Genomic DNA, 18004 nt, shown 5'->3' on the forward strand with positions numbered 1-18004 from the left:
CGATATTTTTTTTGTGTTTTTTTTTAATCAGATAAGAGGCTGTTCTCTCAGCCAATCAGTGTCCAGACAGTCATTTCAAAATATTAAGCAGCCACATCCCGCCCTGCCACCCAGCAAAATTCAGCTACAGACAGGAAAGAGCTGTGCTTGTGAGATAAATATCATTACACACCTTGTATATCCAGTGTGTTCATTCTAGTGTTATCGGGGCATATCATTATTTCATACACACACACATATATATATATATATATATATATATATATATATATAATTTCAAACTGGTGTAGTCTGCACACCAGTTTGAAAAAAAGCATTTTTATATTGATGAAAAAAAAAGGTAAAGCACATGGCATTACATTGGAATCAAAAAACAGGTAAAGGAGTACAGGTTACTTGAGGAAGGTGGTTGCACCACCGAAACAGGCTGTCGGGTATACATGCTTTGGAGTTGGTGGCAGGTCCCCCTATGACGTTATGATGGGCTATGGATAAGTAACCTGTACTCCTTTACCTGTTTTTTGATTCCAATGTAATGCCATGTGCTTTACCTTTTTTTTCATCAATATAAAAATGCTTTTTTTCAAACTGGTGTGCAGACCACTCTCTGTTAAAGGAGACATCCCACATATGCAATTTTTTATGTCATCTGGCACCCTAATATACACCTGTTGGTGTGCGGTTTTTCAATTGTACATATATATATATATATATATATATATATATATATATATATATATATATACACACACTGGTACTAATGCCCCCACAAATCTATCCAGCTCCTTTTTGGATAAACATAAGGACAGTGAAACAAAACAACATTTGGATGTTGGCAGTAATGGTCATTACAAGAATGAGGCCATCCTTTTCCAGCTGGCTGGCAGTAGTAACATGCAAATAAAACCATGGTAGCAATTGTGATGAAGAAAGATGGACCTTCCTGGTCTCCTGCGGGGTTGTGGACTATGAAGATATCACAAGGTAACATGGTTTGGTCCAGGCATGGTTTATTGAAAACAGGTCAAGCTTGTCATCTCACACCTGGCACATAACAGGCATTCAGTCTATCCAGATTAGTAAAACATCAGCATAGAATACACAATGTTATTTAGACACGGAATTCTGAATATACCACTGTGGAAGGGGCTCAAATTATTTCCAACTAACAATCACTTGAAAAACCAGTCCTATCTTCATAATCATTGTATCACATTCTAATTACAATTTAAAGAACCCATTGGCGTAACGTAGTAAGAAATCTTAGCCAAACTTGAAGTGGAAGGGCCTGGGAACATTAACTCTTTCCATTTGCTTATATCTATCATGAAATTTAGTTTAAGGCACATGATAGTTACAAAATCGATTTCCTTTTAGCGATTGTAAAATTATTCTTTTTTTTCACCTATCACATTTTAGAACCATGGCATGAAAGTGTAGGAATAGTGACCAGAGCTGCCAGTGTGATTAGCATCACGTTATGTATTCATGGTTGGTTACAATGCTGGCTTTTATGTAAGGGTTATATAGTGCCCAGTGACTGCCTGGGTTAGTGGGGAGAACCATAAGCCAGGTGGCAGCTCATATCCTGATCAGAAATAGGTTTATACAATGCAGAGATGAATGCTTCAACACTAACATGACACAATCCCACAAGGCTACACATACTGTACAGAAAAACAAAATATAAAAATGGAAAAATGTATAAAACGTCTGAATTTGCCAACAATAGACAATACAAATATGTTTTCTTAAAAACAAATGACCAAACATTACAATTGACAGTCATGTACCCGAGATTCAGGTAGCCTTCTCCTAGTGCTGAATGGAGGCCGCCTTTGCTTGTAAGATAAATGCTATCAGATTTTACTTGCGGTTGTTACGACAGTCATGAACAAGTAAGAACTGGAACTGTTCTATGGTTTAGAAATTTGCAACATTAATTTGGCAGAACTATAACTGATAAGCTGGGGCTGCGGACAACAGGTAGAAGGTGACAATGCCCACATTGTCGACAGCTGTATGATGTCAAGTGAAATGCTGACATTTTGCAAAATGCCGACTAGGGTTGTGTTTAGGAGCATTCTGTACTTAGACACAGGTTTCTGCAAGTAAAGCTACTGTACATCTGCCGGAACAGAAGGCACAGGTTAGGGGTTAGGCTAAGGGTACTTACCGCCAGAACATAAGATGCATGGTTAGGCTGAAGATTTGTACACACTAGGACAGTGGTTCTCAACCTTGGTCCTCAAGTACCCCCAACAGTGCACGTTTTCCAAATCACCTGGCAGGTGCACTCATTACTCACCGACACATTTTAAAAGATCACATGTGGAGCTAATTATTTCACCTGTGATTCTTTGTTGGAAATGGAAAACGTGCACTGTTGGGGGTACTTCAGGACCGGAGTGGAGAACCACTGCACTAGACTACTTGTAAACGATTTGATATTGTTAACGATTTCCCTTAAACTCCAGGACAAACTATATAGTGCATTCACACTAAACAATTTTACTAACAATATCGTTCAGTGCATCCCGGAGCATGCGGTCATTGACGAGTCAGGATTGAGCTGCATGTACAGACGACAGAGTGAGTCCCCAACGACCCACAGGAGAACGCATCATTAATGATAGTGTGTACACATTAGACAATATGCACGGAAATATTGTTTATGATGGTTATTGTACATATCATTAAAATATCATCTAATGTGTACACACCTTGAGGGTACTCCCTGCCAGTACATTAGATGTAGAGTTTGGCAGAGGGTACTTACTGCCGGAACATTAGACACAGGGTTAGTCCCATGTTACTTGCCATTGGAACATTACCTGCATGGCTAGGCTGAGGGTACTTACCACCTGAACAGCTGCATTGCTCATCATGTCAACATTTCATCAATGTTTACATGCTCAATGTCGACATACATGTTAACATTATGACCAAGTGAAAAGTTGTATAAGATGATGATCAGAAAAAACAGAATCGACAAGCAAAATTTATAAGTTGAAACATTTGTTGACCAATAAGAACAGCTGTTTAACACCTGACATTTTCTATGCCATACTACTTTCAACTATAGCAGGGGTTCTCAAACTATTAGCTTTGAAGCCCCAACAGATATTAAAAATGATTACAGGACCCCAGCAAGTTACCACAGAATGGTCGCCACAAGTGTGGTCAGCTGTGTGGAGGCACAAAAGTAGTAACAGACAATACAACTTATTGTTCAGACACCTTGGACCACGGACTGAGACATTAGAGAAGCCATTAGCCTGAACTCTCTCTGCACATGTTACATCTGCCCCACCTGCAGTGCACATGGTTTTGTGCAATAGAGAATTTGCTTTTGCAAGTGAACCAGAATAAGGGCTCTATGTGCCAAGGATGCACCTCCAAAATAGGCGTATTCTCTTACAGCCAGTGTTACATGGATCCTATCGGCACGTACACGCCTGATCTGAACTTACCCTACATGGGAACACCCATTTCCATCTCTTCATAGTTGAAATATACACAACAGCATCTGATGGCGCACTTATGCAAGAAATACTCTGCAACTCTGTATCATCCCTACTATATAAGCTTTCTTGTACAACTGCAAATAGGCAGAATCTCAGACACCGTCAACATCTTTCTACTAACCTCAAAAAAACAAGCAATGATGTCTAAGGACTATATTATAACCAAATCCGCTACAAAGCAGCCTCTATTTACAGGGTGGATAGAAGATTAACACCACAACGTAAATGTGGGCTTCAGTTGTTAACTTTGTGGCAATGCACCATGCTGGGGTAAGGCTGGGCACACACTGGAGCTATGTCTACCCAGATATGCCAACATATCAGAACCTGGGTACATATGGAATTAAAATCTGAGTGACATAGTGCTTCTTCCTTCATTACACATGCTGTGAAAACTAGTGTTATCACTAGGTGTGATGTGCAGTACATTGTAGCTAGCGGGCACTTTCAAATTGCTGGTACGCACTGAATGATTAAGTCAATGATATTCCGAATTGCCCCAAACTACATATGAGGCTGCGATTGCTCCAGTGTGTACTCTCCTAACACAGTCCTCATAGGGAAATATGTGAGCAAATCAGATGTCAAGGAATAACCAAGGTGACCAGTATCCCAGCATAAGTCAGTGTACCTAGAGTCATAGCCATCTAACACAGAACTAGATTTCTGAAATTTTGCTATTCAAATCCTGAGTACATAGCACCATATATAAAGGTAGAGACACATGACAAGGGTATAAAAATTGAATCCTAAGGGTATTCTGAATCCAGCCATTGCATACATTTACAGACTGTAGTGGTATAAATGCTTTGGAAAGGCTGGCTCATTAAATCGGTCTATTTAAAATATAGGTGATAAGGTGAAACCTAAGCAAACAAGTCTTCCATTGAGAACTTTAAAAGTCTGTGGGTGACTTTTGCTTTAAGGTACAATAAATGGATCTCCGTACATTAAAAGCTCGCAATGACGTTCGGTATAGTGAGCTATGCACTAACCTTGCTTAGTTTCCCCCAGCAGGCAAGCGCTCCCTCACAGAACTTGCACATCTTACATTTTTGTTGCTGTAAATATCCACAGCTGCAGGTCAGGTCTGCCCCAGAGACAATAAGTTTATTCATTCTGCAGCCTAAGGGCTTATTTCAACCATGTATAAAGTTATAATTGCTCCTTCTCTGCAGGAAAATAACCCTGCACAGGCCAAGAGGGAAATGAGGACATATCTGGAATATGAATATTGGATCACTGTATGTCAAGGCTCACCTAAAAGCTTTATCTGCAAGGACAGTAAATATATCCATAGGCTATACCACAGATACCGGGTACCTTGTCCCCAGCAGGATACATCCCTTGTGCCATCCTCCCCGGCTGTACGTGCGTGCGTGTGTGTGTGTGTGTGCGCAGAAGAAGCCCTAAACCGACTACATTTCCAACTGTAATCCAGTCTGTCATTGGTGTAACATTCCGGCAGAGTATCTCCTCTTCCCTATTCCAGGGACCTACACATATCTTATATTATGTCTGTGATGACAATGCGTACCAGGTCACAGATGCCCGAGGACCCACTTCGGTCAGTGATAAATTTTGTTTGGTATATTTTTAAAATGGAATCTAGAATCATTTACAAAGATTTGCCAACCATGGCTGAGGCTTTCTGATGCGCCTAATATCCTAAGGGGACCCAGTTTCCATGTCTCTGCTGCTTGGTTTTACTTTTCAGAGGCTAGATGGGGCAGTGTGGAGGAGTTTATATTATTTATGGTTTTACCTAAACAAAAAGGCTTATTTCCGTCATATTCCCAGTACAAAAGCTTCATATTCCCAGTACAAAATACATCTGTACTTTCACCCCAGTGCCAACAATACCTTGAGCCAATACATGGCATATAAAGACCTCAGGCTCAGACATTAGCATAGTGTCCAGTATGGAAAGGTAATTCCACTTTATCAGAATCTCACTGACTGATTCCATAGTTTCAGCATCGTAAATAGCAAAACAATATTCATGTCAAACGATAGCAGATAGATTCATTATCAAAATATTCCGTATATCCATGCTCTCAATTTTCCTCCTGGGTGAGAATCTGTATCTGTACATGACTAGGCTCTGAGACTGTGACATTTGGCACTTGTGATATAATAATATATTGTAGACAAGTTGGGGATAGTAGGGATCAAGCATGCCAGCAGTCACTTTAAAAGTAGCAATTGGGATTAGGAAGAGAAAATAATTGAAGCGGTAAATGCCTACAAAATTGATCCAAACCCCCTCAATGTACCGGAAACTTTATCATAGCACCCAGCAGTCACTGGATCTCCAGATTATGGAATGCAGCACCCTAGATTACAAATCTATTTCTAGATCATATGTACTGTAATGCAGCCGGACCGGATTTGTACAGCATGATAAATGAGCACTTCTACTCTGAAGTCTGCAACATGTAGATCTAGTGAACAATCATGATACAACGTGACCAATGTTCCACACATCTATGCTGCCAATTTATAGTGCTGGTCAGAGTGCAAGCGGAAATAAAATCAGTTAACAGGACAGTCCACTATCATTTGGATTTATAGACATAGATTGAGGTTGTTCAATAAGTCCAACAATATAGTCTTTGTTATAGCGCTAGCTGCATAAGAGTAAAGCCACGTACAAGGGATGGGCAACTATTACACCATTCAGCTAATGGCTGCCAGGCACAGACCGTTCTACTGCTCACAGAGGTAATGGGAACTAAAGATATTAACGGTCACTCAAAACATTTTGAATTTGCTCTAATGAAGTTAAAATGCAGATACAATTACAGTTCATAGTTTAAAGCTCATCTATATTACACAAATCTTAAAAATTTAAATGTGGTCATAAAAAGAAAGTAATGAACACTAAAGTTAAACCAGGTCTATATGCAAAGAATGATTACACCTATGCTTTATAGGAGTGTATGTATTTGGGTACATTAGTAGCCGAGTGGTCAGTAAAGGTTACCATAGATTTGTGGGGCAGCGGTAGCCATGTGCTGGTCGCCAAATTATATATACAGGATACAGTCATTGGGTCACCATGATGGTTGACATTCATTAGGTCGACATGAGTTTAGGTCGCCGACAGGCGGTATTTCATGCCCTACCATCCACTAGGGCGTGGTGGGAGAATAAAATAGCTGAAAGCGTGACGAGCGCAGCGCGCCATGCCAGGGAACCCGGTGCTACATTTCAGTGTCCATGTCGACATTCAGGACAAAAGAAAAGTGGAAAACCTCATGACCCTGTCGACCTAGTCTCATGTCGACCTTCCTGCATGTGTGTCGCCCAACATTGAGGTGACCTAATGATCCATATCCCTTATATACTGCTAACACAGAACCCCATACACATTAATCGTACTGACTAGAAATGTTCATTGAAATCAGGTGTTACAGGGAGCAGGTAGACCCTAATATTTATCACCATATGGATCCACCTCAGATCATCTCAGCGGTTGTGTTTGTTACATCCAAGAAAACATCTATGCACATTAAGTTTAGTACAGCATGAAAGAAACACATTATTAAGGTAAGGAAAGGAAACTGCCCCCACCCCAGCCCTGTGTAAAAAAAATGCACACTTCAACCCTTTGTAACAGATTTGTTTGAGCACCTACTGGAAATACACCGAAATTCAACAATAACTGATTTGTTATTTTAATCAAAAGATTAGAACTGCAGCAATGCTTTCATGGTAAAATGTCTTTAAATGGTTCAGGTGATCGCAAGATGAGAGGTTTCAGCAAAGACTCCAAGACAGTCCAGGAGACAGGTAGTCAGTCCTTGGGATCTCTTTGCAATTTAAGTGAAGATAGAGCACAAGATAAAAGGCAAAAATATTATACAGCAGAATAGACTGCACACAAATTGCAACCAGATAGACATATTGTAGCTGCACACTCTGGCTAGACCAGCTGTATGTATGCTCATTGTGTTGTGTGTGTGGAGATATATATATATATATATATATATATATTCACATACCCACATACAATTTGCACACAGAATTATGTATATGTATGAGCTCAAACTGCATTCCAGTTTATGACATGCACATTTGGAATAATAGAGTCCTGCTAAGATCATGAGTAATTGGCAGAATAATGTCAGTCTGTCAGAAGAAATGATGTGGAAAGACAGCTCGACTGCCGGCACATAAAGCCTCACAGATCACATTCCAACTCCTGAAAAGACAAAACCAGCGGGGTCTACAGCAAAGACGTTTTCTACAATTGAACTCCACTTCCTCATCCCATGCAGCTACTTGCTCTTTGTTCCACCTTGGTGAACAGCACAACCATAATGTTATTCCCATTACTTTGTGGCAGGAAAATAAAATTATATGCACCTCAGGCCACAAGACTTCATTAGTCATTTTTTTTCACAGTTCAAGCTGAGGCGACAAACAGAAAAATTGAAGAAAAGGAAAAGTGCTCAATTATTATTATTTTTTTTATCCAACTTCTCAAAAGAGTTTTGTGGCTTTTTTTGTATTTTCGTGCAGGAAAGTTGTCCAATAAAAACATTTCCCTCTGTTTCATCTGCTAGTCCAATGATCTGCACCATCCCAGCTTTCCATAAGAAAGGTGATTTTCTTCAAATAGCGCAAGATGTTTCAAAGGGAATGTTACTTTATGAATATATATACTATACATATGTACTAAAAAAGTATCAGTTCTGAAGTAAAATTAAGCAACAGCAGTTTTTGGCGATGATCACATAGTTTGGTTCTTAGTCACAGCAGATAGCAGTGTTCATCCGGTTTCTTACCGGAATGTTCCTCCTGTGAAAACATCATGGCAGTGGTGGGCAATGATACTTCCTATTTATATTCAAATTTGTGATCCTTGGTTTAAAAATTAAAAAGTAACATAAAAAAAATGTCTTCCCAAAAAGAATCACTGCAACTTTATCCCTGTAACAGAAGAAAACAATATGAATAAGCATTCAGCATGGAGTGTGGTGTGAGGAGAGAGTTTAGGGAGGAAGGGAGGAATAAGGACACAAACAAACAGTTATGAAAAAGAAACACACACAAAAAAAGTCCAGATAGATTTTTGTGTACTATGTCTACATTTTCAGCATTCTTTGCCATACAAATCTATCAATAAACACAACACAACAATAATGAGTGGAATTGAACATGAGGAATACAGCAACAATTTGCTTAAAAGAACATTGCATAAATGTACACAGAAACAGTGGAAGAACATGGGGGTGGTGAAACTATTTAGCATAGCCTCAGCACCACCTGCTCTCAGGGGATGGGCAGGATTCTGTTTCAGCTTATCGGTCACCAAACACCTCTAATGAGGGGAAAGAACCCAAATGACACCACTATGAATCCTCCACTGCTTTCAGAGCAGGTAAATAACAGGGCCATGACACAGATAATAGTGTTATGCTCAACAACCATTGTGCAACCACGTGGTATGCCTGGATAGGGACAAAAATCATGGGGCCCTAGGCAAATACTGGTTTGTGGGGCCCTCCCTCAAACAATCCATTGCATTACATTTTCACTTCTGTTTGCAAGGGGCATCACAAGAGTGCCTTGGTGCGTGCTCAGTTGAGTGAACATTGGCATTGGGTACAAATCTGAACCAGGTCCTAAGTCTTTTGGAAACAACTTAAAACCTGTCCCTTTAACACATACTGTGGCTAAAACCATTTTGTGTTAAAATAATTTTTTTTATAAATTATACACTTCTTGATATTTCTTATTATATATATCTCGCTTTCTTCTTTTTCAAACTTATCTAGTTTTATACTTTCTATTACGCACTTTTTTTTTTTTTTATATCTTCCATATACTGTATATAAGAAGCACATACTTGTCCCATAAGAAGCATTTTTACCATGTGGTTCCCTACAACTTGTGGTGACCACTTCCGCTTTTAACAATAAAGTTTTCCCTATTGAAAAAAACAAACAGGAGCACCAAACAAACATTCTTGAAAGTGTGCTAGATGCACGAAAAGCGTTGAACCCGCTGCCGCCTGTGGCCCCTCCCTTCCTTCTCCATCGTCTCGCACCAAAGCTGAAGGAGAAGCGTGACCTCATCAGACACCTGCAAGCGCGAAGATCTCCGGGCAATGTGAGCGTGAAGGAAGAAGCAGCCATAAACATGCAACCTAAACTTTTATGGTTTTACGAATATTTATTTCCCCCACAGGTGCATGCTTTTGTCTTTTCCTTTACCTTCTTCTCACTCTCTTATATTTAGCACTCACTTTACATTTTATTGCCTATATATGTAGTTAAAGTTGGGCTAAGGCAGGTGTGTGGAATAGAAATAGAGGCAGGAAGCAGAGGCTGGACCGAGGAAGGAAATAGAGGCTGGGCTTAGGCAGGCGAGTGGAAAAGAGAAAGATGTAGGCAGAAAAGTCTGAGATGAAGAAGGTGAGTGAAAAAGAGGCATAAAATAAAGGAGAACCAGTCTAAATCAGGTGTGTGGTAGCAGTGATATTGGGGCTTGCATAGCCACGTGTGTAGGAAGTCAGTCAGTGCCCTTCTAAGTGACCCAGCTCAGTCTCTTCCAGACCCAGATATTGTCCATGTTGCTCTCCAATAGCCAGTCTCTTTATCCCCGTGCCCCAGTCCTCCAAGCTCCAGTACTACCGGTGAAGTGTGACATCATCCCCCTTTCACTGTAGCATTGTCACTATGTAGGAGCCAGCACTGCAGGCAAGGCAGTCTCCACAGGCAGCCCTCATCTCCCAGACCGCCTGAGTAACAGAAATGGGGGTCAACCTCTATTAGAGGCATGAATATATGGAATACACGTGCCATACTCTGTGTGAAATGGGTAAGTGATGCCACTGTTTCTGCTCACCAGCATCATTTATAAAATGTTAAGTGATAGCTTGCAAAGTTGAGCTATATTGGTGACTGAAGGATGAGCAAATGTTGTGGATGTTGTCATGAGACTCAGGGGTAGATTTATTAAGCTCAGTGAATTGATAAAGTGTCTTGGTTTGAAAAATGACAGGTAGGAGCTGATTGGCCGGTGATAAAAAACAAGCTGATTGGCCTGAGTTAAAGTACCAGCCACATTATCACTTCACAGAGCTTAATTAATCGGCCCCTCCATCACTGTGGCCTCAGGGCAGCTGTACTAGCCATCATTTTATACAAGGGCAATCCAGCACATTATACTGACTAGGCAGAAATGTTAAGAATAGGGCAGGAAAGACTGTAGTCATAGGGCAATCTAAAAACCTAATGAAACAGAACTTTTTAATGTAGGTATTAATAAGTAAAAAGTATTAATACAATGGACTCGCATTTGGTGATACCAAACAAAATCATTTCCTTTTTCCTGGAAACAGCGAAATATAAAAAAACACAATTAAATTTTAAAATACACAAGGTTTAAATCAAGGTAATGTTCCTATATGGCTTATGTAATACACTAACCGATATTGGAACAAAATTGGTCCTGTTGAGACAGAGGTCCAGTGAAGTAACTGGATCCAAATGACAAATGTAAATTGACATTTACATAGTAAAGCTAGATAAATACCATTGCATTTTACTCAACATTTCTTCTCTCTTTTTTTCATTTATCCAAACTGCACCATACACACAAAACCAATCCCACCTTATATAGTGTGCTATTCCCATTGCTTTATCATTTTCTCTAAGGGTGATGACCACCCTTGAACTAGCAGCACTACCCCTAAATCCTTCCATTCTGAATCAGGCTTCATATCAGCATCTGTCATCAGCTGTTCTGATCTATTTTAGGAAATCAATGAGTGCCTCTGCTATTTTTGCATAGTATAGGACACCTCTCCAGTTTTCACACAGGTTTTGTATGGCGCTATAGACTTATGTTCATATTAATATATAACAGTCCATTATTTATATGGCTCCTTATATTCCATATGTCTTTTACAGGGGGATGAATTAAGCAAACCAGCGGAAGGCATGCCGCCAGCCACAGTACCAATGCCGGTATACTGCCATCCTAAACGCGAGTGGTAGCGTTAAGCTGAGGGATTGGTGGTAGGTTTAGGCACTAGGGAGGACTTCGTGTGGTAGTGTTAGGGAGGGTTACGCTGTGTGCTGGAAGTGGGAGTTAGGGTTAGGCTGCGTGATGGGAGGGTTAGGCAGTGGGGAGGGAAGCTCAAGAAGTTTGGTAAGCATAATTATCTGACCGCTGTCAGGATTCCCTGCATTGAGATGCTGGGGTTCAAATTCTGACTGTCGGCATCTCAACTGTGGGTTATACATATGTATAAGGAAAGGGACTCATATATACATAGAGCAGACCATGGGTGCCCCATGTTCCCTACCATACTTGCTGAACAGGCGATATCCTTCTTGTGGTTGTTGTACAGTAATAATAAAGTTTTTTTTTTTTAACCAGGATTTGATTTACTATGCAGTTACTATAGGGGAATCTAGTGGGTGGTCCGGGGGTTCACCGGACCACCCATTAGACTGCCGGCCGCACACAATTTAAAGCAATGACAGTCGGGCATAGAGCTGTGCACTGCCTGGCTGTACACTCAAAGGGTCCACCACTATTTTCAACTCTCCCGTTGGACTGCGAACCAATAGGAGCAGTTCAACAGCCAATAAGTGGGACTGCTGGCTCCCAGACCACGAGCTCTTATAGACTTGCAGTCCAAGGTGAGAGTTGTACACAATAGGAGTGCCCGGATCTAGGCAGTGCTCGCCCCTGTGCCTGCTGCTGCCGCCGGGAGTGAGGTGGAATAGAGACGAGATTACCGCATTTTGACAACATTCCTCATGTTTGACCTAGGCCTGCCTGTCACTGGGGGGCGGCAAGATAAGCTGCTGCTACTCTCATGTACCCTGTAGCCGGGGGCTGCCTGGCGCTGTGGCGCCCTGCCAGTTCTCCATCAGCCTGTCAATCCTGCCCACCAGGACTTACAGGGTTAACCAGAGCATTTATAACTAGATGGCCAGGGGGGCTTATCCTCACCTCCTACGGCCACTGACACCTCAGACATAGCTAGAGGCGGACCTGCTTTAACTATACAGCCAGGCATTGCTTTAAATTGTGAGTGCCTGTTGGCCTCACTCCCCGTTAACAACAAACCATTCACTCCCCCTTGGCAACAAACAATTCACTACCTCTTGGCAAGATGCATGTATTCCCCCTTGGCAACGAGCAATTCACTCCCTCTTGGCAACAAGCATTTATTCCCCCTTGGCATCAAGCAAGAACCCCCTAGCAATGAGCATGTAGGTAAGCAGCACTTGTGTCAAATATGTTATGGTTTGTTATATAGTATGTAATGGGCAACGTGATGTGTAGCACAATGTGTAATGGGTAGAGATGTGCAGGCTCTGATTTACTCTGATTTCAAAGCAGAGCAAATCAGAGCCTGCACATCTCTAGTAATGGGCATTACAGTGTGTGGACTTATGTGTAACTGGCATTACGGCGTGTGGCTTTATGTGTAATGGGTATTATGGAGTTTGCTAAAATGTGTAATGGGCATTACGGTGTGTGGTATAATGTGTAATACCACACTCCCTTTTGTGATGCCACGCCTCCTTTCAATGAGACCCCTTTTGCCGCGCAATGCTCCCACCTACGTTGAGTTTGGGACCACCCATTCCCATATTTCTAGATTTGCCTATGGCAGTTACCTCTATTAGATCCTCTCCAAATGTGTCATATTGAATGGAGTTTTAACTGCGAGATGAAATGCTGGCAATATATGTGCATATATCATGGTTATACACAAACTATACTGCATTTAAACAGACTTTTCCGAAATGCTGCAGAAACCAAGTATAGTTTTTTTTGACAAATTCAATTTACAGAGTTACACCTTGTGATCAGCGGTTTGATTATTACTCACCATATGTGCTTTTGTGATGTGAATAAACACATGACGCTTCGAAGGTGGGAGGATTGATCAGAAATACAGGCTACAAACACAAATCCCAGATTTTAAAGCTTAATCATAAAAGGTAATGCAAATGCTTTAGAACATTTTAGTGCATAATGTAAAAGTGCATGGAATAGAAGTAGCATTTTCCACCCAGTAACGAGAATTCTTCTTGTTAATGTAGCCCGACAAATAAAAGTGAGCTTGGTTAGGAAACTATAGCTATATCGCACCAAGTTATGCAAAACTTCAGAAACAGACTACAAATGTATATCACAAATGATCTCCACCATCTGGATGATATCACGTTCAAAACCAATTGAAAATATACTGTGTTCCATTCACTTTTAGACTATGTACTACAATAATAGCAATTACCATGCTTTTACGGTTAAGCTTTAAAATCTTGGCGATTTTGAGAGAGGGGGGGGGGGGGGTTGGTCACACGTAAGTGGCATACTGAAATAGAATTTTTAGAGTTTGTAAAATAACCATTAACACGGACAAATACACAAGTAACGATAAGTTATCAGAATGGACTGAATAATCTAAGTACATACTTGCCTACCTGACCCTCTCCATGTGGGAGAAAATGCTCTGTTCCTGGACCTCCCTGGTAATGTATGATTGCCAGCACCTGTGGGGAGCTAGGTAATTGATAAGAAAGGTGTTTCACCACAGGTGATGGCAATCATACATTACCAGGGAAGTCCATGAACAGAGTATTTTCTCCCTGAAGGAGCGGGTCAGGTAGGCAAGTATACGTAAATATTACAATATAATTATGACATAATATAATATAAAAGCTGTGATGGGTAAGGAATTGCATCCAGTCTTCAGCACTGGCATTTCCACTGATCGCCTTGCGCACGGAACACAATGCAGGTGTGTGCTAGAGCTCTCAGGTGACTTTGCAATGCTGCTGACACTGCTACCAGTGATATACACTACTGGGCAGCAGAGAATATGGACATCACAGGTTGTGCAGACCAGCCATATCTATGTTCCAGTCATTTCCTCAGGATGCGTTCTGCATGGGATTCCCACGTAACTGCACAATTACAGCTGATGAGCGTATAGTAGTTTGTATGAGCTGGGAACTTCTAACTGAGTGCAGTTATAGGTCAAGCTATGCACCGTCTTCCCTATGTATCTCAGAACGTTATTAAATGCATTCCAGTATCTATTGGCAAACACTATTCACAAATGGTATACGGTCATTGGGTCGACACGCATTGGGTCAACCACCGAAGGCCGATATAGCTTAGGTCGACACATGTAATAGGTTGACATGTCTAGGGTCAACAGGGTTGGTAGGTCAACACAAGTAATAGGTCGACAATGGCAAGGCCAACAGTCAAAATGTCACGAGACATGAGTTTTTCGCATATTTTGTATTTTTTTGCCAAAATGTGCCCACAGGCGGTATTTCACCCCCTACCCTCCACTCGGGCATGGAGAGAGAATAGAACAGTGTGCCGAGCATAGCGATGCACTGTGCCCGTAGAATGTCCATGTCGACATTAGGGACAAAAAAGTCAACCTAATGATTTTGTCAACCTTCCAACCCTGTCGACCTTGTGTTTGACCCAATGCATGTTGACCAAATGACCCTCACAAACACTGGAGTCTAGTAACTGAAACTAAAGAAGGTTAAATGAAAAAAGATAGGAGATGCCCAGGACATGAGATGAGCTGCAGAGATACCCAGGAGATGAGATGAGCTGCAGAGCAATATTACAGTAGACATTTCAAAGCTTTTACGATAAGGGGGGAAGTTTTATTTACCATGCACCCAGGAGAAAGAAGTACCTAAAGATACTATATCTTCAGTAGCAAAAATGTACCCAACCAAGAACCCAGAGAGACAATAGACAGACCTACCATGCATGCAAAAATTAGACCCAGGAGTCTACAGGCTGTGGTTTAGTGTCGCGTGCATCCACCAGACTGACAGTAGGCCTGTTACTCCGGGTAATGTGTTTCTTATTTGAGTCATTCTGCAGCAGCAGTAAAGGAGAGGAGAGAGCAAAACAGAGATTAATGCGAGGAAATGTGCAGCACCAGCCAAGGCTTGTAGAAAGGATTAGTTTACTGGGTTAAAGGGGAGGCAAAACACTAGAAAAAATGCAATCCAGCAATCCAGTGCATCATTTCATACAATAATACTGCAGGAGAACAGAGTGCACAAAGTATAAATATACATTTACACCCTCTGAGAAGCACATTACTTCTTCCCTACTACCCCCACATGCAAACCATTAAGCCAGTTACATGTTGAGCATTGTGTGACTGACATTACCGTGACTGGGGTGGTAATAGATTTACCATATACATGGAAACCCCTCTATACGCCAACAGGAGATGCCCAGCGTTGAGTGAGCCACCAGGTCATGTGCAGCTTTGCTAGCATTAGGCGTCTTTTTTGCCGAAATTGCATCAGAGTCACAACATTATGTGAAAATGACACACCAGGAGACTGTGCTGATCAATTTGGTATGTAACTCATATATAATGGGTGGTATTCAATGCCCCTGGTGAGCTATATAGCAAGCCGTGCCGATAGCTCACCACCACAGTATTCAACATGGCCTTCACTCGCCATTTCCACCCGCTGGTTCTTTTCTGTAAGGTGGAAATGGTGAATGTGGCCAATAAATCGGCAGGATTCGCTGCATTTGTGGCGACCGTTTAAGGGAATCCTCGCTGTCCTCTGATGGTGAGGATTCCAGCCAAACATTCAATATGGCAAGGGGGCTGGACGTCAAGGATGGCTTTTCCTCACTGAAAATAAGCCATCCTCGCTGTACAAACCCCCCTTGCCGCAGCATTGAATACACTTCTACGTTTTCTTGAGTCTACATATGGAGCAAAAGTTGAATTATTGAAGAGCTATAACTGCCATATTGTGGAAACATGTATGTAGTTTCAAAGGCTCACACACAGAGATATACATTGTCATATGAACCAGCACATCTCATTGTGCAACCTAGCAGCACTGCATTGTGACTAAGACACAAAAGATGCCCAATGCTAGCAGAGTATCATAGGACCTGGCACGCTGAGAGGGGGCTGTTTGGCGTGACTGCAGCAATCATCTATAAGGACATACTGAATATTATCCAAGTGCATGTTGCATCTGAACCAATGCACTCTACATGGACAACTTCTAACTCACTCTCATTGACCGCGATCTTCCTTCTATAACTGTAAATGAGACATACTTGCGTGATTATATCACTGGATCACTACAACACATTTTAATTAATATTTTTATTTCTATAATTCAAAATAGAAAATGTGAAAGGAGACAGGTAAAAAAAGTAATAATTTGCACTTGCGGATAGCTGGGAAAGCTACAGAAAACGTAAATGATTTAGGTTTACTGTATATTTGTAAGGTGAAATGTAATTATCTTGAATGATACAGAAAACATACAGGCATTTTATAATATCACTCCCCATTTTATCACTTTGTGAAGTTTGATACATCCGGCTGGCCCTTTATGAGGCAACATATACAAGGAATTATCCATTTGACAGTAACAGTACTCTATGCTTTTAGCATTATTGGACTTTCAGCAATCAATTGAAAAAATAAAATGTAACCTAGGAAAGTAAAGTATATATTTGGTATTATTGTAAAGTGCAATGGAATTTGCTGCGCTATGTAAGAAATTGTAAATAAATAACCAATTACTATAAACACAGCGCCACCTAGTGGACACCATACAAAACACATCTGTGGCTTCACTGTATTAAAAAAAAAAGTGTGGAAATGTAGCCAACCAATAAAAAGTTTAGTTGGCTACATTTGGTTGGCATTTTTTTATGGCAAATTAGACAATGAAAGTAATGTCTGATTGTCTGCTATCGATTATGGCACACTTGCACTTTACATTACAGTAAATAACCCACTTTAACAAAAAGCCATACAGACATTAGGGCTGAGTACAAGTCTGACCTTACAAAATAAAAAGACAGATTATATATGGCAGTTATAGATGGCCCTGCCTAATAGAGGCTAAAGAACTTTCTGTATAGTTCTCAGAGAGGGATCCTAGTGTTCCCTGCAGCTGGCCGATCTTCACGCATGTGCAGGGGGACTCCCGGATTATAAAACCTGAAGTCCTATCATTGCACAGGACAGCGCTTATCTGAAGATTTTAATTAGCATTATTTAAACTCCTATGCATGCGGTTAATGCGGGATGTATTGCATTTGCATGATGCATCCCATCCATCAGCCAGGCCTACAACAGAACGACTTTCTAGTACAGGTAAATGCACACGCACCACCCTCTCACACAGGCTGCAGAAATGGACACAACCAAACACTACCTTCAAGGGCTCCTTCTCTGATAGATCTCCCATGTTTTCATTCGATCTGTACTTGCGTTCCTTGTCCCTGTGATCAATAGTGGAATAACCGTCTGAAAAAAGAAGTGAAAAACACGGTGGTCAGGCTTTGCGCATATTTAAAATGATATCACTAGTATTAAAGTTTACATTGTTACAAGAATTGTGCAGGAGGGATCACAGATGCTATATACATAAATGTAATATAGGTGCTGGATCCAT

The 18004-nt window shown here is 41.0% G+C and overlaps 1 protein-coding gene across 8 annotated transcripts in view; it reads right to left on the minus strand.

The window, feature by feature from the left end:
* Nucleotides 1-7183: 7183 nt before the first annotated feature.
* The window catches only part of ARVCF (ARVCF delta catenin family member), a 576304-nt gene continuing 565483 nt past the window's right edge, over nucleotides 7184-18004 (minus strand). For 7 of the 8 annotated variants that reach the window (XM_083149627.1, XM_083149617.1, XM_083149662.1 and 4 more), the window contains 3 exons: nucleotides 17765-17856; nucleotides 15310-15425; nucleotides 7184-8465 (listed from right to left, as the gene is read on the minus strand). In XM_083149627.1, the coding sequence (XP_083005753.1) occupies nucleotides 15324-15425; nucleotides 17765-17856 (194 nt within the window). In that variant the 3' untranslated portion in view covers nucleotides 7184-8465; nucleotides 15310-15323. The remainder of the gene's footprint in view (nucleotides 8466-15309; nucleotides 15426-17764; nucleotides 17857-18004) is intronic. The other variant, XM_083149644.1, reaches the window with a different exon arrangement.

This window comes from Crinia signifera, chromosome 1, assembly GCF_055691185.1.
Source record: "Crinia signifera chromosome 1, ASM5569118v1, whole genome shotgun sequence".
NCBI classification, from domain to species: domain Eukaryota; kingdom Metazoa; phylum Chordata; class Amphibia; order Anura; family Myobatrachidae; genus Crinia; species Crinia signifera.